Genomic DNA, 25,507 nt, shown 5'->3' with positions numbered 1-25,507 from the left:
CTGACTTATTTGGAGATCTCCTTGGCCTTCATGGTGTTGTATGGTTAGAGGTGCCTCTTGCTTAACAGTGCTGCAGCCTTTGTAGCATTTCAGAAAAGGTGTGTATATCAGGACAGACCTTGTGACACAGATTGCAGACAAGTGGACTTCCTTTCACTAACCATGTGACTTATGAAAGGAATTACTTGCACCAGAAATTTTAGGAGCTTAATAGCAAAAGGGTGAATACATATGCACATGCCAATTTTTAGTTATTTGATTCCATAACTTTAATTTACACCTATATTTTTCTAACTTCGCCAACTTAGAGACTATTTAGTGATGATGCATCACACACAAATCAGATTACAAAAAATATTTAAACATAGTTGTAATGTAACAAAATAGATAAAAAGCCAAGGGGTGAATATTTTCGCAAGCCACAGTAGCTTAGCTCAAATGGTATGCACCTGCTATGTTCCTGTATTTGATCTTTGTTTCCCGACCTTTGACCTTGCCTTTGACCATCTATTTGCTTTTTCCATTTAGCTTGATCCACTACCTTCCCAGAATTCCGACTGTGACATGATTAAGCCTTTGCCTTACCCCTTTATTTATGACGAGCCCTCTTTGTATCTGACCTCAGACCTCTTGAGTACCCAGCCTCATGGCTTGTCCATGAAAAGTGACTAGCATCACACTAGCTCCCTGGAGCAATGCCCCATCACAGAATCTAGCGCCCATAACCTGCGCCAATCCTCTGGAATGCTCTACCCCACGATATTAGGACCATCCACAACTTGCATAGTTTTAGGCGCTCGCTCAAAACACATTTGTTCAGAGCGGCCTATCACATTCAGTAATCAAAGTCATTTTATGTTTGTGTGTGTGTAGCCCATTCACTACTTCCATCTATCCCCCACCCCCTGAAGATGGCTGGACCATCATTGTAAATACACACCTGTACTTTGTATCTCCACCTCATTGTAGATTGTAAGCTCTCACGAGCAGGGTCGTCTTATTTTGCTTTACTGTATTGTTAACGTTGTTACCTATGACTGTTGTGTTTGAAACTGTTAAATTGTAAAGCGCTGCGGAATATGTTGGCGCTATATAAAGATTATTATTATTATATTTATCAAGAAAGACATCCAAAGCATTATTGAATTTTAGTAGTGAATCAATCATTACAACATCATGTAGCAGAGGGTTCCATAGTCTCACTGCTCCTACAGTAAGGAATCTGCATCTGTGATTAAACCTTCTTTCCTCAAGACATAGATGTCCCCTTGTCCTCGTCACAAGCCTGTGTAAATAGATCGTTAGAAAGATTACTGCCCCCTTATATAGTTGTGCACCGTAATAAGATCGCCCCTAAACCTTCATTTTTCCAAACTGAATAACCCCAAGTTTAATAACCTATCTTGGTATTGCGAACCACCCATTCCCTTAACCCATTACTTGCCAAATTAAAATTTTAACAAGTACGGATTTTTTGGAAAAGGGCGTCCCAATATTCATTTAAAAATGACAATGACATGATTTCCTGTTTTGAAAACATTCATTTTATGAACACAACACAAAAAAATTGGACCTAATTCTAAAAATTATAAAATCTTAGTTGCTAGAAGCTAAAGATTAGGCGTCCCAAAAAAAGGACATTGGTAGATAATGGGTTAATAAACTTGGTTGTTCTTCTCTGCACCCACTCTAGTTCAGCTATGTCCTTCTTACACACTAGAGCACAAAATTGTAGACCATATTCTAAGTCGGGTTGCATTAGTGACTCGTATAGAGGTAAAACTATATTCTCGTCAAGTCTTTTCCAATGACAATTTAACCCAGTGTTTTACAATTTAGTACATAACTATACATTTTATTTCCTCTGCCCAAGTGAATAACCTTAAATTTATCTAGCCTCCAGCTTACATAATCCTCCTGTAATATACATTTATTCTCCTCGGCGTTGATTACCCTGCAGAGTTTAGTATCATCTGCAAATTTTATAATTCCACTCTGCATATAATATGTTAAGCAGAAGAGCCCAATACTGACCCCTGTGGAACCCCACTGTTAACTGTGATACAATCTGAGTGTGTTACATTAATAACCAGCCTTTATTTCCTATCACTGAGGCAGTTAACCCAGTTACACATTTTTACCCTAGTCCTATTTTTCTCATTTTGTATAGAAACCTTTTGTGTGGCAAAGTCCATACAGACAACATCCACTGCAATTCATTGGTCCAGTCTTGAACTTACCTCCTCATAGAAGCTGATCAGATTAGCTTACAAATACTGATGTAAAATACTGACCAAATACTGCTAGTGTGACGACAGCCTTAGGGTGTGTTTTTAAAAACAGCTGTACAGCCAAGTTGGGAACGTGGGCCATGCATGGAACATGTACCAGCATGCCGAGCTTTAAAGCCGCCACCAAGTTACGACCATTATCGCACACAATCAGAACTGGTTGGAGATTCAGTGGGGAGAGCCACTGATTGATGTGTTCTTTTATCTCTTTCAACAGCTTGGCTTTATCACCTAAACAGATGAGCTTCAGCAGAGCGTGCTGCTGCTTTTCCAAGGTAGTGCTGCAGATTTCCCAGCTGGGGAGTGATGGAAGGCCAGTTCCACTGAGGATGAGAGACAGGAAGTGGAATACGAGGATGCTGAAAACCTGATGGAAGTTAGGCCCGCTATTCTTGGTGTGGATGTGTGATGTCCCAGCCTCTGTCACAGACTCCACAATGTTAACCCAGTGTGCCATCAGGGAAATGTATCATCCCTGTCTACAAGGACACGTTGGCCAGAGCATAGCTGATATTGTGTAACACGTGCTTATGTAACGTGGAGACGGTACACCGGGAAGTGTCACCTGGGAATCAAGTACCATGGGGCTGCCACCGCCAAGAAGTCATGGAAAGACTCAGTTCCTACAAGTCGAAACGGCAACATTTCCAGGGCTAGCAATCTGGCAATGTGGTTGCTTAGCGTTTGGGTCTGTGGCTGGATATTTCTGCTTTCTGGCAAACGTCTGGGGCAGGGACAACAAACTGGACATGTTGCTGACTGTTGTGTGTGTGCAACCACTGGTTGTGGGCAGGAAGCATCAGCACCTGCTTCATGGTCAGCAGATTGGGAAGGCCATAACACAGGGGCAGTGGTTTGACCCTCAGACAAATTTTGTACCCAGGCGTTCTGCTCACCTACTGGGGTGCTTGGCTGCCATTTACTTTTGCATGCTGCAGGTGCTCAGGTTGGCAGTGTTAGTGCCTCTTAGCTTGGTTTGGCAGATGCTGCAAATTACAGTTGTTTTGTCTGAAGGAATTTCAGAAAAAACTGCCATACAGGGAAACAACTCACTCTTGGTATGTTATGTAAGCGAGTGGGAGCGCTGTGGAACAGTTGACCGAGTTCTACCTCTGGTCGAACCGCTACCCTTTCTTGCCTGTTTTCTTTCTATGGATCCATCTCTGCACTGCTGTGCTCGCTAGGCATACCATGCCAGGTTGCATCATTGACCACGTCGTCTTCCAATTCCTCAATTTGATCCTCATTCTGAGTTGAGATTTCAGGCTGACCTAATGGCAACTGTGCGTCATGATTATCCTCCACCTCTTCAGACATGAATTGACTTTCCACAATGTGGCTTTCTCCTGGCCATGGATACTCAATATTTGGGCATCACTGTACTCCACCTCCTCATGACCCTCTTTAATGGTGCACGTTGAGAGGCTTGACAAATTACAAGGGAACGTAAACCGTTCCTCAGTGTGGACAGTGTTGGGGTCATATGTCTCCTGGAGATAGTCACCTTCGGATCTGTCACACGGCCTTGGGGGGCACCACCACATCCACGTCCCTTAACGTCACCCTTTCTCATCCTGAATGCGTTATACTTCTGAAACAAAAAAATACTGGCTTTATTTTTCACAAGTACCCTTACAAAGGTCTTATGTACAAATTCACTGTATCTATCAGTTATGTACAAATTCACTGTATCTAGTCATGTTTGCGTATCTCTACAGACTTTGCGCCAGTCGCACAACTACTAGATAAAGATATGCTATTTTTTTAAATGAATAGAAAATTATGATTTTTTTTTAAAAGATCGCCTTGCTGACAAACTCCAAATGCGGAGTAATGAAGATTATTGCCCCTGCTAAATTGTCACGTAAAATTACCTCTACCTGGATTGCGCCCGTCGCACAACTGCTAAATAAAGATACATTATTTTTAAACAAATATATTTTGGGGGGATTTTTTACATCGCATTTATGAGACACACCAACAGCAGACTCAGGGAAATTTATGGTAGTGACGTTTCCATAGCTCAAGAGGTTTTGTGCTAGTCGCACAACTGCTAGAGAAATATTAGGTATTTAAGCAATAGACGAGGAATATTATTTAGCAATTAACTTTTGAAATGGATGTTATTTTGCAGTAACAAAAATGTATAGGCTCCTACACAGGAATATTGTGTAGCTCCCAAAAAATGGTTTTGTACATGTTACTGTTACTACCTAATATTCTTTCCCTCTACAAATAGCTGGTTTTCATATTTTGGTAGTGGATGAAACCTTCCATATTTCACCATAATCACACAGTCTGTTCCTAATACTAACGCTATACAAAACAGTGGAATACAGCAGAGATCTGCAGCATATACTTGCAATGATGCGAACACCCAGATGCTTGCCTTTCACTCTCCTTCCTATTAAATCTCTCCCTACTAAATCCCCACCTAACAAACAACTAATCTTGAAAATCTTCAGCTCTTAAAAGAGCTTTTTGGAATGAATAACACGCACTATAAGCTCCTATCACTCTCTCTATGCTCAAACAACGCTCTCCCTATGCTGTTTCCATCTGCCATGTGCGCAAGATGGCACCGTCAGTCTTTAAATAGTCCCTATGATGCTGGAAGGCTAGCCAATCACAGTAATGCCAACGGAATTACTGTGATTGGTAAGTCAACCCAGCATGTTCATGGGCTGCAAATAAAGCGCCCAACATGCTTGGCGGGTCACTAATATCTAATTACTCACCCAGGAATGAATAGCCCGAATACCGTACTATCCGTGCGAGTAACGAATAGTGCCAAATGAATTCGCTCATCACTAATAATCACCATCAGTTTCCTGTTTCCGCTAATAATCACAGAGCCAGTCATTAAGCCCGTTACACACATTTTATCCTAGTCCCATTACTCTTATTTTATGTACCAATCCTTTGCGTGGCACCATAACAAATACCTTTGAAAAGTCATGATAGACTACATCCACGGCATTACCACTGTCTGGTCTGAAACTAACCTCGTCATAGAAGCCAATTAGACTAGTTTGACAGGACCTATTCCTCACAAACCCATGAGTATGTTAGGTCATAAGGTTATTGTTATTGAGATACTCCAGAATGGCATCTCTTAGAAAACCCTGAAAGATTTTACCCAAAGTAGAAATTAATTTTACTGACCTAGAATTTCCAGGCTCATATTTTGCACCCGTTTTGAATGTTGGAACTATATTTGCTATATACCAGTCCTGTGGTACAGACAATGTTATTATGGAATACTTGAATATTAGAAATAATGGTCTGTTTATCACGGTACTTAATGTTTACAGTACTCGGGGCTGCTTGCCATCCTGGTCCGGTTATTTGTGTACTGTTGTAATGTTGAAGTGGCGCTGTACTTCCTGCTGGGTTGGGCAGTATGACATTTTTGGTATCCCTGATCATGTCATCTGTCATGAGATTTTCATCATTCGTTGCAATCATCGCAGTATGAGGTTACCTATAACAGTGACACCATCAATTTGAGTGACTATTCTACACAAAATGGTAGGCCTAAGCATAAATGACTAAGTGGGATAATTTTTAGACCATTTCTTAATTTTAAAAATCATTAAAAGACAGTCAGTGTGCAGAGTTATGAAATTGGTTGTTGATTAATACAGGTTACCATCTGTTCTATAGTGAAATCACTTGACATTAATATGGCTGAATTTGTGTGAAAGAGCTTGAAATGGATTGCATACAGCGCCAGGAGACCTAACAGTACTATTCCCATTTATTCAGGGATTCAGAGAAATCAAAGTATCTACGATTTATGGCAAATTTAATTGCCATGGATCAAATTGTTTAAAAAATTTGCTGTAACTGGTGAATTTGAATTCCAAAAGATTGGATCATCTGTAGTGATTACTATGGAGAGTGGATTTCGGTTGACCGCTGATGTTTGTATTTATGTATACGATGACCTGCAGATAAAATAAAAAATGAAATGATGTTTCTATTTTATTACTTTCCGCAGCCACAAGTCCAAACTAGTAGTTTATTCTTATATATTTCTGTACGTTATAAAGAAAAATATCATTTTATCAACATACATAAACAGCAAAACTGCACATCCTATGAACAGACAGACATATGGTACCTCACTGCAACAATGTGCGGTAGAGTTAAAAAGAAAAACAGGTTGATGTCAAAATTCTTCGTTTTCTAAGATAAAGGTATCACGCACACAAGTGATATGTTAGATAAATGATTTGGGCCAGGATTATGCAGTAATGTGCAACAGAAGCAGCAAGATTTTATTTGGTTAACCTCTGAATTTCTGCATTATGGATTGTGGGTAAAAGAAGAGGCAAAAAGGCTGCCCATTGCAACCTGGTATCTCTTCTAATGTGGCAGCCTAAGCCAAGAGACAGATGGAAAGATTCATCAAACTCCGCTATGAGTTTAAACCTGATGTGACGTTACCTGACATGAGTCTTAATAGGGTTAAAAAAGAAAGAACAGGTGCAACAGCAGAGCTGGTCAATTCTGTCCCAGCGTTAAGAGACTGCGTGTAAGAAAAAGTAGAGGAGGTGTTCAGAATACAAGTATATTATGCATTTCAGACATCACAAAAATAGGAAAGCCGTTTTATATAATGACCAAAATAGGCATTGTTACTTTTATCTCACAAAAAAAGGAAATATAACATTTCTTAACTCACTGGCCAAAGTCCCATTTTTCTGTCATTGATACAGTACCTACAGCAGCAAAAGATTTAAAGGGACTCTGTCAACACAGAATGACTGCTCAAACCAAGCATAGGGCGTTGAGTGCACCCTTGGCATTGCCAATTTAGTACACCTTGCCAACTACCTTTGCCCTTTTTTTGACTTTATAAAGACAGAGATCTTAATCAAAGAATGGGGGGGTGATGATAAAAAAAAAAATAAGTAGGTGGGAAAGTGAACTTAACCCCTCTTCATGACCTATGACATATATATATACACGTCATAGGTCATGTCCCCGCATTCCATGCGGGCTCCAGTGCTGGTTTCGCATGTTCTCCAGCACGTCAGCTGATTTCATCAGCTGACATGTGCCCTTATTGGCCGCTGGTGGAATTGCAATCCACCCGCGTCTGTTACTATGTTAAATGCCGCTGTTAATCTCCGACAGAGGCATTTAACATGGCTGCGCTGGAAGCGTGTCACTAATTCCGCCCATCGTCGCCTGTGTCACATGAACGCAGGGTGAATCTCTTGGGATTTATTAACAAGAGAGAAGATAAATGTTTCGGCCTATGTTGGCCTTCCTCAGTAACGTGCTGCCTACTGGAGCGGTGAATGGTGAGGCAGTGAAATTCTGCAAGTGCTGTAAGTTCAGGAAGTAGATAGATGCAGGCTCACAGGGTCCGACTGAGACAGGGTCTGGAATAACGTGGGTGGCCTGAGCGGAGCTATGGTACAGGTATGTCCTGGCGACGCGGTGTCCACTGCTTGTCTTGAGACATACCTGTACCATAGCTCCGCTCAGGCCACCCACGTTATTCCAGACCCTGTCTCAGTCGGACCCTGTGAGCCTGCATCTATCTACTTCCTGAACTTACAGCACTGGCAGAATTTCACTGCCTCACCATTCACCGCTCCAGTAGGCAGCACGTTACTGAGGAAGGCCAACATAGGCCGAAACGTTTATTTTCTCTCTTGTTAATAAATCCCAAGAGATTCACCTTAAGTTGAGTGCCGGGTTTATTTTACATTGATATATGGTGTGGGATCCTACCCGGGCACCCTCACAGGGTAGAGCTTACGGTTCTTTTTCCTACATGAACGCAGGGCGCCCATGTGTTGGCATGTGGGAGACCCCTGTGGTTGTCATTGCTGTTCTGCTGTGAGATGCCCCCATCCCCAGCGCTCATAGCATATGATCATTTTAGCTACACATAGCATTGCTGAAGCTCACAGGTGATGGGATGATCGCAGCTTCTAGTTTCCAATGGAGTCTATTGAAGCAAGTGAAAAGTTAAAAAAAATGTTTATACAAATATTTATTTGCCTTATTCAAAATGAAACCATTAAAAAATACACATATTTGGTATCACTACGTTCAGAAATGCCTGATCTATCAAAATATAAAAAGAATTAATCTAATTGGTAAATGGAGTAACAAGAAAAAAAATCAAAACACCAGAATTACAGTTTTTTGGTCACTGCAATATTGCAATGACAGGCAATTAAAACATCATATCTACCCCAAAATGGTATGAATAAAATTTCAGGTCGGCACAAAAAAATAAGCTCTCACTCAACCCCAAATCCTGAAAAATGGAGATGCTACGGGTCTCTGAAAATGGCGGTATTTTTTATTTTAAGCAAACTTTGGATTTTTTTTTCACCACTTAAATAAATAATAACCTAGACATGTTTGGTATCTGCGAACTTGTAATGACCTGGAAAGTCATAATGGCAGGTCAGTTTCAGCATTTAATAAACATGATAAAAATAATGGGGCCTTCAAAAGTATGACTCTTTTAGCAAAAAATAGGCCCTCGCGCTCATATTGACAGAGAAAAAAAATGGATCTTGGAAGAAGAGGAGCAAAAAACGAAAAGGGAAAACCCCAAGGTCGTGAAGGGGTTAAACACTTGGCATCGCGAACGGTGCACCAAGCGCCTATACTTCATGTGAACAGTCGTTCTGTAATGACAGAGTCCCTTTAAGTGCAAAGTGAAGAATATACATTTATCCATCAAGAGACGCACAAAATACAGTTCATTGCACAGTAATTGATTAAATGCCCAACAGCAACAAACCAATAAGAATAATTATCTTTTAAGGTTTGTTGGAAAACACAGTGATGAGTTCTGGAGCGTTCAACAGGAATATACAACATACACAATATTTTCAGAACCATGCTTAGTTCTACATGCTGTACATGTCTGCGCTGTCTCTGGTCATCTCATGGTCCATTTAGAGCAAACAGACGTTTTCCATCAAGCTGTTCATTATTTTCCAAAATGGGGTTCTTTGGCTACTAAGCACACAGTGTAAATAATAGTGTGCAGCGGCAAATCGTACAATGCAAAGCCAATAATCACTAGATCCATAGTAGGATCTCTACAACAGAAATATTTAGTACACAGTAAACCCACAGTACATTTACTAGGTGTAAACTACTGCTTAAAGAACGTGGCTAATTCCCTTTAATAATAGCTGAATCCATTCTGAACAGGCCTCAAATGTAGTCAGGGACTGTGAGTACAGAGAGTACAGAAGAAGCAGTTTCCACAGTGAAATACGGTCTATCTCACCAAAGCATTGTATCTTATTATGAGCAGCTCGAAAAAACAATCTACCCCCAGTAAAAGCACTGCAGGAAGACTGGCCATTTTGGCATACCCTCCTGAAAAGTATACGACAGTGTATTGTTTGGTAGTATCATGCTAAACTTGGAAAACCTGAACCATTCCCAGGGGTAACAAGTTAAAACCAAAGATAGTAAAAGTAAGTCATCCCCTATATCTGCCAATCAAAGTCAGTATCTGAAAGGCCTCCAACTTGTGAAATGATTACAAGGTAAATTGGTAGTAACAAAAAAAGATTAAAGCAACAGCTTAGAAACACCGTCTGCTCTAATTACTACATGTATCCCAAATTCTCCATCTCGCTGCGGTAGCGCTGCTCGGAAACTTTGCTTTTGTGCTGCTTGGTCTCCAGATGTTGCCTGAACTCCAGCTCCTCACTGGCTCCTGCGTTGCACATTGAGCAATAGAACTGTCCACTGGGTGTTACACACATGGCCAGGTCCCTAGGAATCCGTTGGCGAGAGCGAGGATTAAAATATGGACCTAAAGGAACAAAAAAAACAAGTAATTATTTTATAGTGGTAAAACCTCAAAAATATAACATAATATCATGTTGGGAAAGACTGTGAAGTGACTTTTATAGAAAAAGTAAATGACCTCATAAGTTTTCATCTGCATGCCCTACAACAAAGACAATTTGGATTGTTTGGTCCATTAACTTTGTCTATTTCATTGTAATTAGGGAAACCTTCATTTCGTGACACACGACTTTGATATAAAATGGCCTAATATTCTGTGCCACTCCAAGGAGCAATCTTATGAGCCTGATGTGTTTGCCAAGACATTCTTTATAAAGACAGGTTTTAAGGGTTCCCATCTTCATAAATAGATATTTTCAGAGAGCACTTTTGCCGTTTCCTGCAATATTATAAATTGCAGACATTCTTGAGGTATTAACACTTTTGTTTACAGCTCGTTGCACAGGAGACCGACCACCGCTGAGGTCTAGCTTGCAAGCACTGCACTGCAGCTGGCCAGGATTACGAGGCTATAGATTGCTCCAGTGATCCTGGCCATCTTTAAAACAGTTCTTACAAGCTCAATAGAAAAGAGCATGCAAGTACTGTGCATGTTCTGCTACCTAACAAGCTGTGAACAAAAGAAACGTAATATCTACAGAACAGCTGAAATTTTTTATAAGTGGCAAATTTCAAATTTTCTGGTATTTACAGGCAAATCCCAATTGCTTCGATTCAAAGTCTTTCAGTAGCAATTTTGCACAAGTAGGTGCGGTGGAAACAAAAGATTGAATGATTCACATTTGATCTGCAGCACTTGGTAGGGGCTGCTACACATTGAATGGAGCGGAGCAGTACAGCTCAACCAATGTTTGCATTCAGCTGCAGCTAGTTACTGCTGATCTGTGGGGGTGCTGGGTATCAGACCTCCACCGATCGGATATTGGTGACTTATTCCAAGGATAGGTCATCAGGATCATATGATCGAATAACCTCTATAGTAAAGCAAGTGTAGTAGAGTATTTGAAACCCAAAATTAATGTATCTAAAAAGCCAAAAAAGGAAAAATACCAGAGCATGTCTAGCAATCTTAGCTCCTCAGACAGTACACCAGATTTATCAAAACTGTGCATTCCTCTTTCATCCCAAACTCCATTGATTAATACATTGGTCACTAATATGTTGCATAACCAAAAATCGGCAATTGATTTTTTTTTTCTTTCTTTGTACTAAAATAGTACAGTATGGCAGTAGATAGTAAAAATCACTGTCTCCTATGAAGTACAACCAAAGGAATACCAGGACGGCAACGAAGAAAACGAAGAAGACTTTCAGCAGACCCCAGCTGCCACGGTACTCCAACTGCACCACTCAATTGTGTCGTGTGAGATCCAAAATACTTGGCAAAAAACTGGAATATTTCTTATACTCTAATTTTACACTTCTTGTATATAAATATATTATTCTTACAATCCTCACATTCACATAAAAATGGATTGCCTGCTTTGGATAATCCCCACTTGCTAGAAGGATTCCTTAAAAAGGAGCTGATCACAGTCCCCCTGTCAAGACACTCCGCGTTCATCAGTGAAATGTGCGGAAAACTATCAGTCAGCCGGTGTTTAACTTCCCACCACAGGGGAAAGTAGGCATTGCATAATACCCATTAAAATCTTTTTTGTGTGTTAGTTAGGACAGGACAGGTCCTTTAGAGCGAGAGATGATCTTTTTTCCACTAGATTATCCCTAAATTCCAAATTATTATACAAATGCTATTTTTCTCTGATTTTCTTAAACAGTCGATGCAAATGACTCAGTATAATGTTCAGATCATCATCCATTCGTGTATAAATAAAATTCTAATGGACAAACTTCCCAATGACATAAGTATTTTTTTTTCAAAACCTCAAAACGCGCTGCTCCAAATATGCACAACAGAATTTCCAAACATTTTAAAAGTTGTAAAGAACTGAAAATGGTAATTTGTTTAATTGGAAGCATTAAGAGGTCTCATTTACTGAAATCAAAAGCTTTTTCAATCAAAAACATCTTAACAGGCCAAGTTACATGTTACGGGTATGTGCACACTTTGCGGATTTGGCTGCGGATCCGCAGCAGTTTTCCATGCCGTGTATACCATGTATAAAAATGTATTTTATAGGCTGAACTGGATGGACAAATGTCTTTTTTCGGCCTTACTAACTATGTTACTATGTTACTATGTAAACCTATGGAAAACCAAATCCGCAGTGCACATGCTGCGGAAAATTCCGAGCAGAAACGCATCGGTTTATTTTCCGCAGCATGTCAATTCTTTGTTTGGAATCCGCAGCGTTTTACGCCAATTCCATTATAGGAATCCACAGGTGTAAAAACGCAGGTGAAATCCACACAAAATCTGCATAAATCTCCGCAGAAAACACGCTGGCAATCCGCAGGTAAAAAGCAGGTCATTTTACCTGCGGATTCTGCAGAATCCGCGTGGAAAAATCAGCAATGGAATCCACAACGTGTGCACATACCCTAAGATAGGACCTAGTGATGAGCGAACGTGCTCGAATAAGGTGTAATCTGAGCATGCTCGTGTGCTAACCGAGTGTCTTCGGCGTGCTCGAAAAATACAGTTGTGCTCAAAAGTTTTGGCTTTCTTGGCCTTTTTTAAGAGAATATGAATGATAACACCAAAACTTTTTCTCCACTCATGGTTAGTGGTTTGGTGAAGCCAGTTACTGTCAAACTACTGTGTTTTCTCTTTTGAAATCATAATGACAACCAGGGCCGTATTTGCCACTAGGCACTTGAGGGCACGTGCCTAGGGCGCCAGGACGCGGGGGGCGCACTTTAGCAAGTTTTTTTTAATAAAGTCCGGGGTCAACAGCCCGCATGGCGTCAACCGGGGAAGCCATGCATACAACAGGGGGAGCCACACAGAGCAGGACAGGACGGGGGAACCACACATACCGGGATAGGGATGAGGGGGACAATACATACCCGGCTTATACTCTAGTCGATAAACTTACCCAGTTTTTTGTGGCAAAATGAGGTGCTTCGGCTTATACTTGGGTCGGTTTATACTAGAGTATATACGGTATGTAATATATACACATGTATGCGTATGTGGCTATATATAATATGTAGCTTTGTTGCTAAAGGAAGGGGCCCAGACACAGTTCTTGCACAGGGGCCCGAAGCTGTCAGTGTCCGCCCCTGCCCAGGGATCAATTGTACTCGCATCTTACAGAAGTGAGTACAATTGAGGCTCTGACTGCCGGGTCAAAGCGACGTGAGCAGCGTGAGCAGATCATGTCATCACGCTGCTGACATCGCTCACTCGCGTTGCAAAGGCGAACACTGGTGGGAAGTGCTCCAGTGGAGCAGAAAACACTGAAGATTAAGTGCACGGGGCGGGGGGGACAATTTGAGTGGAGATGGGGTTATTTATTATGTGCGGGGAGAATTGGAGTGGAGAAGATGGGGGGATTTATTATGTGTGGGGACAATTGGAGTGGGGATGGAGGGATTTAATGTGAGGGGGAGATTTGAGAACACAAAATGAAGAGCAAAGGGGGAGATGGGGAAACAATACAGGGGAATGGGGGCATGTATGAGGAAACAGTACGGGGGAATGGGGGGCATGTATGAGGAAGCAGTACAGGGGAATGGGGGGCATGTATGAGGAAACAGTACGAGGGAATGAAGGCATGTATAAGGAAACAGTACGGGGGAATGGGGGGCATGTATGAGGAAACAGTATGGGGGAATGGGGGGCATGTATGAGGAAGCAGTATGGAGGAATCGGGGGCATGAATGAGGAAATAGTACTGGGGAATGGGGGGCATGTATGAGGAAACAGTATGGGGGAATGGGATGTATGTATGAGAAAACAGTATGGGGGAATTGGGGCATGTATGAGGAAGCAATATGGGGGATGGATGCAGTTAGTATGGGGAGCGAAAGGGGGAATGTATGCGGACACAGTATGAGTAGCGATGTGAAAAATGGATGTGGACAGAGTATGGGGAGTGATGGTGATGGGATGTGTGCAGACACAGTATGGGGAGTCAGGTGAGCAGGCAGTATAGAAAGTGAGGGGGTAAATATATGAGGAGACAGTATGGTGAACAGGGGGATGTGAGAGGAGACAGTATGAGGAGGGAGGGGAATAGTGTGAGGAGACAGTATGGGGGCAGAAAAGTGAGTGGGCACAGAATAGAAAGTGAGTAGTGGGAGAGTAGCATGGAGGGACAGTGTAAGGGCACAGCCAGGAGGGGGAGTGTGATGAGAGAGTACAGTATAAATACGGGGCCCTATAGGGGGGACACAGTGTGAGAGGACAGTGTAAAGAGAGGGCCGGTATGGAAAGGAGAGGTCAGTGTGAAGAGCATGTACCATAAGAGGGACAATGTGGGGGTCATATTTTGTGCAGACAATATAGTGAAGGCAATTTTTTATTCAGGAGCATTATAATGACACTTCTATCTTTAAGGGCATCATGTTGAGATTTTCTGCAAAAGAGCAGAGAAGATGGAAGTCTGCAGAGATGAGCTGTATATGAGAAAACTCATCATGGGATCTGGACAAGATGAAGAAAAGAAGGACACCTCCAGAGACAATATCACCTATACGGTACCTGGATATAAGTGTTATTTGTGATGCTAATATTGCCAAATTGAATTCTTGCCCCTGGTGCCAGAAAACCTAGATACACCTCTGCTGGTATGCTACTGCGAGCGGTGATTAACGGGTTCGGTGGAGGGATGTCTGTGCACAGCATAGGCAGTGAGGCAGGGACTAAGGGTGTGCACAGAGAGAGAATGGAGACCCGGAGACTGCCCGTCCCAGTCTACGCCATAGCCTGGAGCCCTCATTATCGTAAGAATATGTCAGTTAATAAATTGTTTTTCTAAAGCTTTATAGTGTAGTTTTAGGTCAGGGAGGGATGGTTGGGATGAGCTAGCAAGGTGCAGGGACAGGTAGCAATGGCTACTTGCGGACATGTGCGGCACTAGCAGTTTTGCACTTGTGGTGAGACAAAAAACACTGCTAGCAGTGTTTTTTTCCATTGCTGCAAGTACCGCATTTGCCGGATCGCGGCAAAACCGCAAGTGCTGCACATGTCCGAAAGTCCCGTAGGAATGAATGAGGCCGTACGCAGTGTTGCTGTAAGTGATCCGTTACGCGGCAGATGCGGAAAAACTGCCGGATCTGCTGCAAAAGGCTACTTTCACATCAGCGATTTTTGCGAAAGTCACTGCCGATAGTGTCATACTCAACAATGGGGGAGGCAGCACTAAAAATGCCTAGGGCAGCAGAAACTCTAAATATGGCCATGATGACAACCCAAAACATCCAAATGACCCTGATCAAAAGTTCACATACCCCATTTCTTAATACCGTGTATTGCCCCCTCTAACATCAAAGACAGCTTTAAGTATTTTGTGGTAAATGTGGATGAGGTTCTTTATTTTCTCAGATGGTAAAGCGGCCCACTCTTCTTGGCAAAAAGCCCCCAGTTCCTGTAAATTCCTAGGCTGTCTAACATGAACTGCGCACTTGAGATCTCCCCAGAGTGGCTCAATGATATTGAGGTCAGGAGACTGAGATGGCCACTCCAGAACCTTCAGGTCGACTTAGCCTTGTGTTTTGGATCGTTGTCATGTTGGAATGTCAAAGTACGTCGCATGCTCAGCTTCCGGGCTTATGAGTGCAAATTTGCCTCCAGCATTTGCCGATAATGTGCTGCATTTATCTTTCCTTCAACTTTGAACAAAGGTTTCCTGTGCCTTTGTAGCTCATAAATCCCCAAACATCAGCGATCCACCTCCGTGCTTTACAGTAGGAATGGTGTTCCTTTCATCAGAGGTGCATCTAGCCTTTCCTGCACCCGGGGCAAAGGATCAGTTTGGCGGCCCCCCTCCCCCCCAAAACCTCCCCCATTTGAACCTTAACTCTATTGAAACTGTATGACCAAGCCAAGGTACATTGCTGAATCCCCATAATGTTAAAATAGATACTAATAAAAGTAAAATTAATTGAGACATCAGTAGGTTAAGTGTTTCTGAATATCCATATTGAATCAAGAGCCCCATATAATCCTGCATAAAGGTTAATAGTGGCTCCATAAGATGCTCGATAGACACATTTGCCCAATATAGTGCTGCACAAACGTTGATTATGGCCCCATACAGACACTTGCCCCATATAGTGCTGCACAAACGTTATTGCCCCATAGATGATCCATACAGACACTTGCCCCATTTGCTGTTGCTGCGATAAAAAAAAAAAAAATCACATACTCACCTCTCCGTCGCTCAGGCCCCTGGCACTTTCAATATTCACCTGCCCTCGTTTCAGCCGCCGCTCCATCTTCTTCAGTGTCTTCTGCACTGACTTTCAGGCAGAGGGCGTGCACTAACCACGTCACTGCGCCCTCTGACCTCAGCGTCACTGCAGAAGACGCTGACGACGGAGCGGCGGCTGGAACGAGGAGCAGGTGAATATCGCGCAGCGCTCCCCTCGCCATTATACTCACCTGCTCCTGGCGCTGTGCAGTCCCTGTTTCCCGGCAGCTTCTTCCTATACTGAGCGGTCACCGTTACCGCTCATTACAGTAATGAATATGCGGCTCCACCCCTATGGGAGATGGAGCGCATATTCATTACTGTAATGAGCGGTACTATGTGACCGCTCAGTACAGGAAGAAGCTGGGGCGCTGGGCAGCCAGGGACCTGCAGGTGAGTATAATTAGAAAGCCCCCGCTCCCCCCCCCCCCGCCGACCCCTGGGTATGACTCGACAAGGAGCCTCCTTGGACCGCCGCATCATCAGGCGGCCCGCTGGTGCCCCGTTGGCTGCGCCTGGGGCACATGCCCCGGCTGCCCCCCCTGGATACGCCACTGCCTTTCATAATAGGCGTTGTTGACCTCTCTCAAAAATAAATTGCAAAAAAACACTTCAAGTCCTCTTTTTGTGCTCTTGCTGTGTTAATGTTAGGACTCGTAAGCGTGGGGACCCGTGACGAGGGTTACGAGCTTAAGTATTTTGGCCAAAATATCAACTAATACCTCACGTTTTTTATATGTGTTGTGGTGCAGTGACCCATGTTACAGCCAGAGGGCGCTGTGTGTGCGCTTCAAGAAGCGCTTGGAGGCATAAATGTGATGAGAAAAAGTCCGGCAGGAGTGTAAATGGCCGGTGTGTGTGTTGCAGAGGAAGACACTCTGCGCTGTCAGTCTGAAGTTAAGTTGGTGTGCTAGGACCTGTAGTCCCACAAGTAATTGTGTAATGCTAATGGGAGACGGGCAGGGCTAGTTATGAGAGATGGGAGGGTCGAACTAGCCACACACACACACACTCCCACCCAGGGGAGTGGTTACAGGTATGTAATGTGACCAGGGTGTGGGTCACATGTTCCTGTGTGGTTCCTGTGTATGGATCTGTTTGGTCCATGTGCAAGGTCCTGGACGGTCGGTGTTGGAGTCTCCTGGCATTGGAGAAGTCGTGCAAGCACCTGAGACCGTGGACGGGTCAGTGTTGGATTGTCCTGGTATGGGCTGGAGTCCTGGAAGCACTGAGGAGTGAGTCCTGCAATAGTCTGGGTGTTGGATTGTCCTGGTATTGGCTGGAGTCCTGCAAGCACCTGGTAAGAGTGTGAGTCCTGGAATGGTCAGAGTGTTGGATTGTCCTTGGATGTACTGGAGTCCTGTAAGCACTTGGTAAGATCATAGACTGATGGCCTGTGTGTTGGAAGAGCCTGTGACTGGTCTTCCTGGAAGCGCATGGAAAGGCTGCATCTACAGAGCCTGGGACGGTTTCTGTGTTGGGGAAGCTACAGTTCTTACTGTGGGTCTGGACTATCCGAGGTGCCCTGGTCACAAGGACGGTGATCCCAGTGAAGCAGTTTCCCTGTAAACCAGCACTGGCAGGAGTCAGTGTGTGGAGCCGGAGCTCCTGTAAGGTAACTCCAGGTAACAAGGGGTTACGGACAGACACGGATCTGCCATTGGAACGGACTTAATTTGTGTGGAAAAATCGTGCCTGTATGCGTTATTCCCGTGCAAAGCGAGTGTCCCCCAAGACCCGAAGTAAGGGACACGCTACAATTGGTGATTCGAATGCGGGCAACGCCCCGAGAAGCACATGAGCAGTGCTAGAGGAGTCGACGGTCTGACAACCGTATGTTATACTGATCGGGATCAGTGAAAAACTGTGTTTGTGCTGTAACTCGGTGGGGTTACGAAGGTGACAAGCGTCTTGCTGTGACTCGGCGGGGTTACGAAGGTGACAAGCGTCTTGCTGTAACTCGGCGGGGTTATGAAGGTGACAAGCATCTTGCTGTGGGTCGGCGGGTCCACAAAGTCAGCAGTGGAGCCGTACAGAGCATTGTGGAGTGCAGCTGCGGTTGCAGCAAGAGGTTCAGCAGCAGCGGCTTGTGGTTGCCGTACAGAGCATTGTGAAGTGTAGCTGCAGTTGCAGCAAAGAAAAAAAAAATAGACATTCAGGGTTCAGAACATGCAGACTCTTAAAAGGGCCAGTGCGACCCAAAGAGACATTTTTTCTGTACTGTGTGAACTGGTGCTGTAGAGTACCGTGGGGAGTCCACGAGGTGTACCCCAGGGAAGGGGTGGTGTCCCTAATAGGGTGGTGTCCCAATAAAGGGGGTGGTGACCCAAACAGCGATGGTTGCTAAAAAGGGGCGGAGTCCCAAAAGGGGCCGGTATCCCAAAAGAGCATAGTTGCCCAAAAGGGGGTGGAGTCTCAAAAGGGGATAATGACCCTAAAGGGGGCGGATTCCCAAAAGGAGGCAGGAACCCAAATAGGGGCAGTGGCAAAAAAAGGCGGCGGTGAATGCACCATTGGACTGTAGTCGGGAACAATATAGTTCCCTCTATACAGGTCCATGCTATACGGTGAATCGCTCAGCCAACGTTTTATCACGACAGTGCTCCTTTTCGTTGGATGGAGAATGTGTGATGGCGCTGATAGACTCAGGGAGTGGAGTGTCTTGGATGAGGACCCCTCATGAGTGCACTGTCGCCTGGGATAGGGACAAGAGTGAATGACACAGGTGGGGACATTAAAAAAGTACGTTTGACAGCCTGCCGCTACAGTGACTGTGACATGTCATTGCCAGTAGGAACCGCTAGGGCTGAGTATAATGGTGTGCTGATAGCACTGGCGCAGTGGAATGATAGTGCTCCACAAGGTGACGTCAGGATGACGGTGGTAGCCATGCCAGACTAAATGACCAGACAGAAGTGTGGGTCTGACCAACTCTGGGACTTGGCAGAGGTGAGCAAAGGTGTGACCATTGAAGATGGGTCAGACTTGGACCAGTCGGCTCAACTGTAAGTAGGACTTATGACCGTGTCAATTGGGCAAGTCGAATATGGAAAGAAAGGTCACGTGAGACGGTACATGTGGAAAGTGGGTTGGCCAAGAAGGGTCTGGTGACACAGACGGATGGTGACTCAAGGGTTGAAACCCAAGGCCGACAAACTGACCGCTGGGGGCGGGGAAGGCCTATCAAAGGTGACGTGGGATCCCGGTGTCGGAACCCGGGTTTATGTCATGTGTCCACCCCAATATGGTTGAACAAAGGGGGGAGGTATGTGGTGCAGTGACCCACGTTACAGCCAGGGGGCGCTGTGTGTGCGCTTCAAGATGCGCTTGGAGGCATGTGATTAGAAAAAGTCCGGCAGGAGTGTAAATGGCCGGTGTGTGTGTTGCAGAGGAAGACACTCTGCGCTGTCAGTCTGAAGTTAAGTTGGTGTGCTAGGACCTGTAGTCCCACAAGTAATTGTGTACTGCTAATGGGAGATGGGCAGGGCTAGTTATGAGAGATGGGAGGGTCGAACTAGCCACACACACCCACAATCCCACCGAGGGGAGTGGTTACAGGTATGTAATGTGACCAGGGTGTGGGTCACATGTTCCTGTGTGGTTCCTGTGTATGGATCTGTTTGGTCCATGTGCAAGGTCCTGGACGGTCGGTGTTGGGAGTCTCCTGGCATTGGAGAAGTCCTGCAAGCACCTGAGACCGTGGACCTAGTGGACAGGTCAGTGTTGGATTGTCCTGGTATGGGCTGGAGTCCTGGAAGCACTGAGGAGTGAGTCCTAAAATAGCCTGGGTGTTGGATTGTCCTGAAGTGGGCTGGAGTCCTGGAAGCACTGCTGAGGCTATGGACTGAATGCTCGAGGGTGTTGGATTGTCCTGGGATGGGCTGGAGTCCTGCAAGCACCTGGTAACAGTGTGAGTCCTGGAATGGTCAGAGTGTTGGATTGTCCTCGGATGGACTGGAGTCCTGTAAGCACTTGGTAAGATCATAGACTGATGGCCTGTGTGTTGGAAATGCCCGTGACTAGTCTTCCTGGAAGCGCATGGAAAGGCTGCATCTACAGAGCCTGGGACGGTTTCTGTGTTGGGGAAGCTACTACTGTGGGTCTGGACTATCCGAGGTGCCCTGGTCACAAGGACGGTGATCCCAGTGAGGCAGTTTCCCTGTAAACCAGCACTGGCAGGAGTCAGTGTGTGGAGCCGGAGCTCCTGTAAGGTAACTCAAGGTAACAAGGGGTTATGGGCAGACACGGATCTGCCATTGGAACAGACCATCGGTGGTTAATATGTTCCGTTGATATAAATGATGAACTGTTTGTGTTATGGTTTAGGACATTTAATAAACCGGAATAGACTGTTTTTGTGGAAAAATCGTGCCTGTATGAGTTATTCCCATGCAAAGCGAGTGTCCCCCAAGACCCAAAGTAAGGGAAACGCTACAGTGTTTTTTGCACTTTATTTTTCAGGGTGTAGTTGGGCCCATTCGGTCTTGTAAACTGTGATGTCTGTTCACATGGTATGCATTTGGATAGCGCTGGGCAGCCCACCTGATCTAAAAGAAGGGAGTAACTAATAGACTGTTAACCTGGATGCTGTGCATTACCATAGTGTGAACAGCGCCACATACAAGTCTTCATTGTGCATTTATATACCAAGCAACCGTCCCCTCTTGGATTGGTAGGCTGTGAGCAGTTGTCTCATCGGTATTCTTGCACATGTGTTGCCGCCATCTTAACTATATGGGTCCACTGCATCCTGATAGTGCATTTGTTTGGAGGCCTAGGCAGGTAAACATCTCTGCCTTTTTCCTGTGTTTTTGATTTTTTGGAGGATTTTGAAGTCCTCTTTTTGTGCTCTTGCTGTTTAGTTTATGGCTGTGGCCAAAACGTTCAATTTTGGTCTCATCACTCCAAATTACCTTGTTCCACAAGTTTTAAGGCTTGTTTCTGTGCGGTTTTGCATATTGTAGGCGAGATACTTTGTGGCATTTGCGCAGTAATGGCTTTCTTCTGGCAACTTGACCATGCAGCCCATTTTTCTTCAAGTGCTTCCTTATTGTGCATCTTGAAACAGCCATACCGCTAATTTTCAGAGACTCCTGTATTTCAGCTGATGTTATTTGTGGGTTTTCCTTTGCATCCGGAACAATTTTCCTGGCAGTTGTAGACGACATTTTTGTTAGTCTACTTGACCGTGGTTTTGTTCCTTGGATATCTTTTTGTTTCTGTTTACTGTTTTATACAGTTCAACTGTAATGTGCTGCTGCAGTGCAGTATAGTGCAACCTCCACCAGAGGGTGCTGGTGAAGGAAGAGAGGTTGAACACACAGCATAGCAACACTGAATAGCAGCACAGGTGCCACAGGTAAGGAAAGAGTAGTTAGTCAAGCCAAGGTCATACACAGAGGTTAGCACAGTACACAGGGGCAGTCAGAAGAATAGTCAGGGACAAGCAAGAAATCAGAGCCTACCGGGAACGTGGTAACCAAAACGTTAGACGAAAGACGAAGTCGGGGTACAAACCAGAATCGAAGCCAGTCAGGGAGCGTGGTATCAGAAACGGAAAACCAGGGGCAAAGTCCAGAGATCAGATCGAGTCATACACGGGTACAGGCAGTCAGAGGCTCAAAGATCACCAATACAGGTCAGGGGCTCAAGCCTGGAAGCAAGAATTATCACTAACACTGGTCAGCAGGCTGAGACAGACAAATAGCCCAGCTAACTCCAGAACGAGGCTGAGGAGATAAACCCCTGCATGACCAGTCTCGAGAGAGGAAAGAAGAAAGTAAACTCCAGACTGGACCATGACATCAGCTAGCTTTTCCCATAGATCCATTGACAATTCTTTTGCTTTCCCCATGACTCACAATCCAGGAATGCCAGTGGCTAGATGAAAGATGCAAGAGTCTGTCTGGATCCCAGAAAATACAGCTTTTATGGACACACTGATTACCAGAAAAAACGTCACAGGTGAGGATGTTACCGTTAGTAGCCATTCAAACCCGTGTGTATCAACTTCTGTGCATGTTATCAGGCCAAAATCAGCAGGGTATGTAAACTTTTGATCAGGGTCATTTGGATGTTTTGGGTTGTCATTATAATTTTAAAAAGAGAATACACAGTAGTTTGACATTACATGGCTTCACCCAACCACTAACCATGAGAGGAGAAAAAGTTTTGGTGTTATTCATATTCTCTGAAAAAAAGCCAAGAAAGCAAAAATTCTGCCAAGGTATGTAAACTTTTGAACACAACTGTATGTTCAAATCCCCATAGCTGCATGTCTCGTGGCTGTTTGACAGCCACAACACATGCAGGGTTGCCTGTTTGTTAGGCAATCCCTGCATGTGTTGCGGCTGTAGAACATATTATTCGAGCATGCCAAAGTTACTCGGTTAGCGCATGAGCATGCTCGGGTAACACCTTATCTGAGTACGTTCACTAATCACTAATAGTACCTTTTCTTTTATATCACAACTACAATTTTTACATTCATTGAACTTGTGAGTTTTTGGATAGTTTCTGCTTTAATTTCTTTGCAGGATGTCAGAATAGCCTCCCAGAGCTGCTGTTTAAATGTGAACCTCAAACCCTCATAGATATTTGGCTTGAGGATACTCCAAAGGTTCTCAATATGGTTGATGTTAGGGGAGGATGGTGATAACAGCATGCATTTCTCTCCTTTTATGCCCATTTTATGCCCATAGCAGCCAATAACTCAGAGGTATTCTTTGCAGATGATGCATTGTCAGGCATCAAGATGATTTTGCTACAGATGGCACAGATCTTTTTGCACCATGGAAGAAAGTGGTCAGTCAGAAAACTCTATATAATTTGTCACGGCCATTTTCACACCTTCAGGGACCCTAAAGGGGTCTTACGAGCTCTACTAGAAAGATTCTGTCCCAAAACATCACTCCACCACCTCCTTGCTGACGTTGCAGTGCTGTTGCGACAAGGTGGCCATTCACCAATCATCTGGACCATCCAGGGTTGCACGGAACTTATCAGTAAAGAAGACCATTTTAAAATTAGTCTTTATGTATGTCTGGGCCCAATGCAACTGTTTCTGTTTGTGAGCACTGTTTAGGGGTAGCTGACTAGTCGGTTTATTCACAACAGCAAGCTTCTGCATGATCCCTCAGGTTCGTGGGACTCCAGAGGCACCAGCAACTTCAAATATATGTTGCTGCTTTCTTAATCCTATGAATTTGTCTGGCAGAAACCTTCCTCATTATGCATTTATTTTCACAAACCCGTGTGTGCTCTGTATCAGTCCCACATCTCTTCACACTACAGTGATCATACTTAAAGGGATAGTCCGAAGGTGACAGAAAGTTAAATCTAAATCCACATCTATTTAGTGCCATAGCCTAAACTTATTTCTAATATGATTGTATTAAAAATTCTCTAGCGTACCCCAACTACATTAACTCCTATTGTATCTTTTTCTCTACTTCCTGTGAGATGGCTCTTCGCTTGACAATCCCAGTGCATGCTCAGATGCTCAAAGGAAGCGTCATCGGGAGACACTGTGTCACAAGCTTTGCCACCCCACTTAAACAAAACGTGATTAGTGACACTCATTTCAGGAGCGGGGCAAGTCCCTGCTCTGTGTTGCCGGGTCAGATCGGTAGTAATTAGTGATGAGCGAATATACTCGTTACTCGAGATTTCCCGAGCACACTCGGGTGTCCTCCGAGTATTTTTTAGTGCTCGGAGATTTAGTTTTTGTTGCCGCAGCTGAATGATTTACATCTGTTAGCCAGCATAAGTACATGTGGGGGTTGCCTGGTTGCTAGGGAATCCCCACATGTACTTATTCTGGCTAATAGATGTAAATCATTCAGCTGCGGCAAGAAAAACTAAATCTCCGAGCACTAAAAAATACTCGGAGGACACTCGAGTAAGGAGTATATTCGCTCAACACTAGTAGTAACAAGTTGGCAACACAGAAGAGAGCACCCTGTCAGAACACGGTGTCAGAATACCCAGCAGCATGCACAGAAGCACTGGGTAAGTGCTTCAAAGGAATTTTTGGAATGTGAAAAACAAAAATGAGCATTTATCTTTTTTTCACAAAAATTGTACTTTAGATCAAATTTTATTATTTTTTTTATAGGGTAACAGGAAAAAAAAGGACCCTGAAATTTGTTGTGCAATTTCTCATGAGCTCGCTGATACCCCATAAGTGGGGAATAAACACTGTTTGGGAGCACGGTAGATCTGTAGGGAAGGAGCGCCATTTGACTTTTTGAATGCAAAATTTGCTTGAATCAATAGCGGATGCCATGTGCCATTTGGAGAGCAACGGATGTGCCTAAAGAATGGAAACCCTCCACAAGTGACACCATTTTGGAAAGTAGACATATCAAGGAATGTATTTAGATGTTTGGTGAGCACCTTGAACCCCAGGTGCTTCACAAAAGTTTATAAGGTTGAGCCGCAAATATATATAAAAAAAAAATAATCACATTTTCCCCACAAAAATGTACTTTTAGCCCCAAATGTTGCATTTTCTTTAGGGTGACAGGAGAAATTGCATAGTACAATTTGTTGCACCATTTTCCTTGAGTACACTGATACCCCATATGTGGGAGAAAACTACTGTTTGGGCGCACGACAGGGCTCGGAAGGGAAGAAGCGCCATACTGGAGTTCAGATTTTGCTGGAATGGTTTCAGGATGTGATATCACACTGGCAGAGTACCTGAGGTCCAGAACAACAACAAAAAAACAAATGTCACGTTATTTTACAAACTTCACCCCCAATGAATTAATCTAGGGGTGCAGTGATCATATTGACACATGTGCCTCACAGAATTTTATAACATTGAGCGGTGAAGAAAGAATAAATTACATTTTTACCACTAAAATGTTGTTTCAGTTCTAAGCTTTTAATTTTTCTAAGGGCAAATAGGAAAAATTTTTACAACAAACTGAGGTCCGTTTTTTCCTGAGTGCGCCAATACCCTACATGTAATCGGGAAATACTTTTCAGGCACAGTGCAAAGCAAGGAAGGGAAGGTGCAGATTTTACTGTTATGGTTTGCGGGTGCCATGACCCACTGAGAGAGTCCCTGAGGTGCCA

General features: G+C 44.0%; 1 protein-coding gene across 1 annotated transcript in view; it reads right to left on the bottom strand.

The window, feature by feature from the left end:
• Nucleotides 1-6,301: 6,301 nt before the first annotated feature.
• ZMAT3 (zinc finger matrin-type 3) overlaps nt 6,302-25,507 on the bottom strand; it is a 126,447-nt gene continuing 107,241 nt past the window's right edge. The window contains exon 6 of the mRNA XM_069727284.1: nt 6,302-10,107. Coding sequence (XP_069583385.1) covers nt 9,899-10,107 — 209 coding nt within the window. The 3' untranslated portion in view covers nt 6,302-9,898. The remainder of the gene's footprint in view (nt 10,108-25,507) is intronic.

The sequence above is a fragment of the Ranitomeya imitator genome, chromosome 5 (assembly GCF_032444005.1).
Source record: "Ranitomeya imitator isolate aRanImi1 chromosome 5, aRanImi1.pri, whole genome shotgun sequence".
Classification (NCBI taxonomy): Eukaryota; Metazoa; Chordata; class Amphibia; order Anura; family Dendrobatidae; genus Ranitomeya; species Ranitomeya imitator.
Note: the sequence above shows the minus strand (reverse complement) of the source record. Positions and strands in the feature narration are given on the sequence as shown.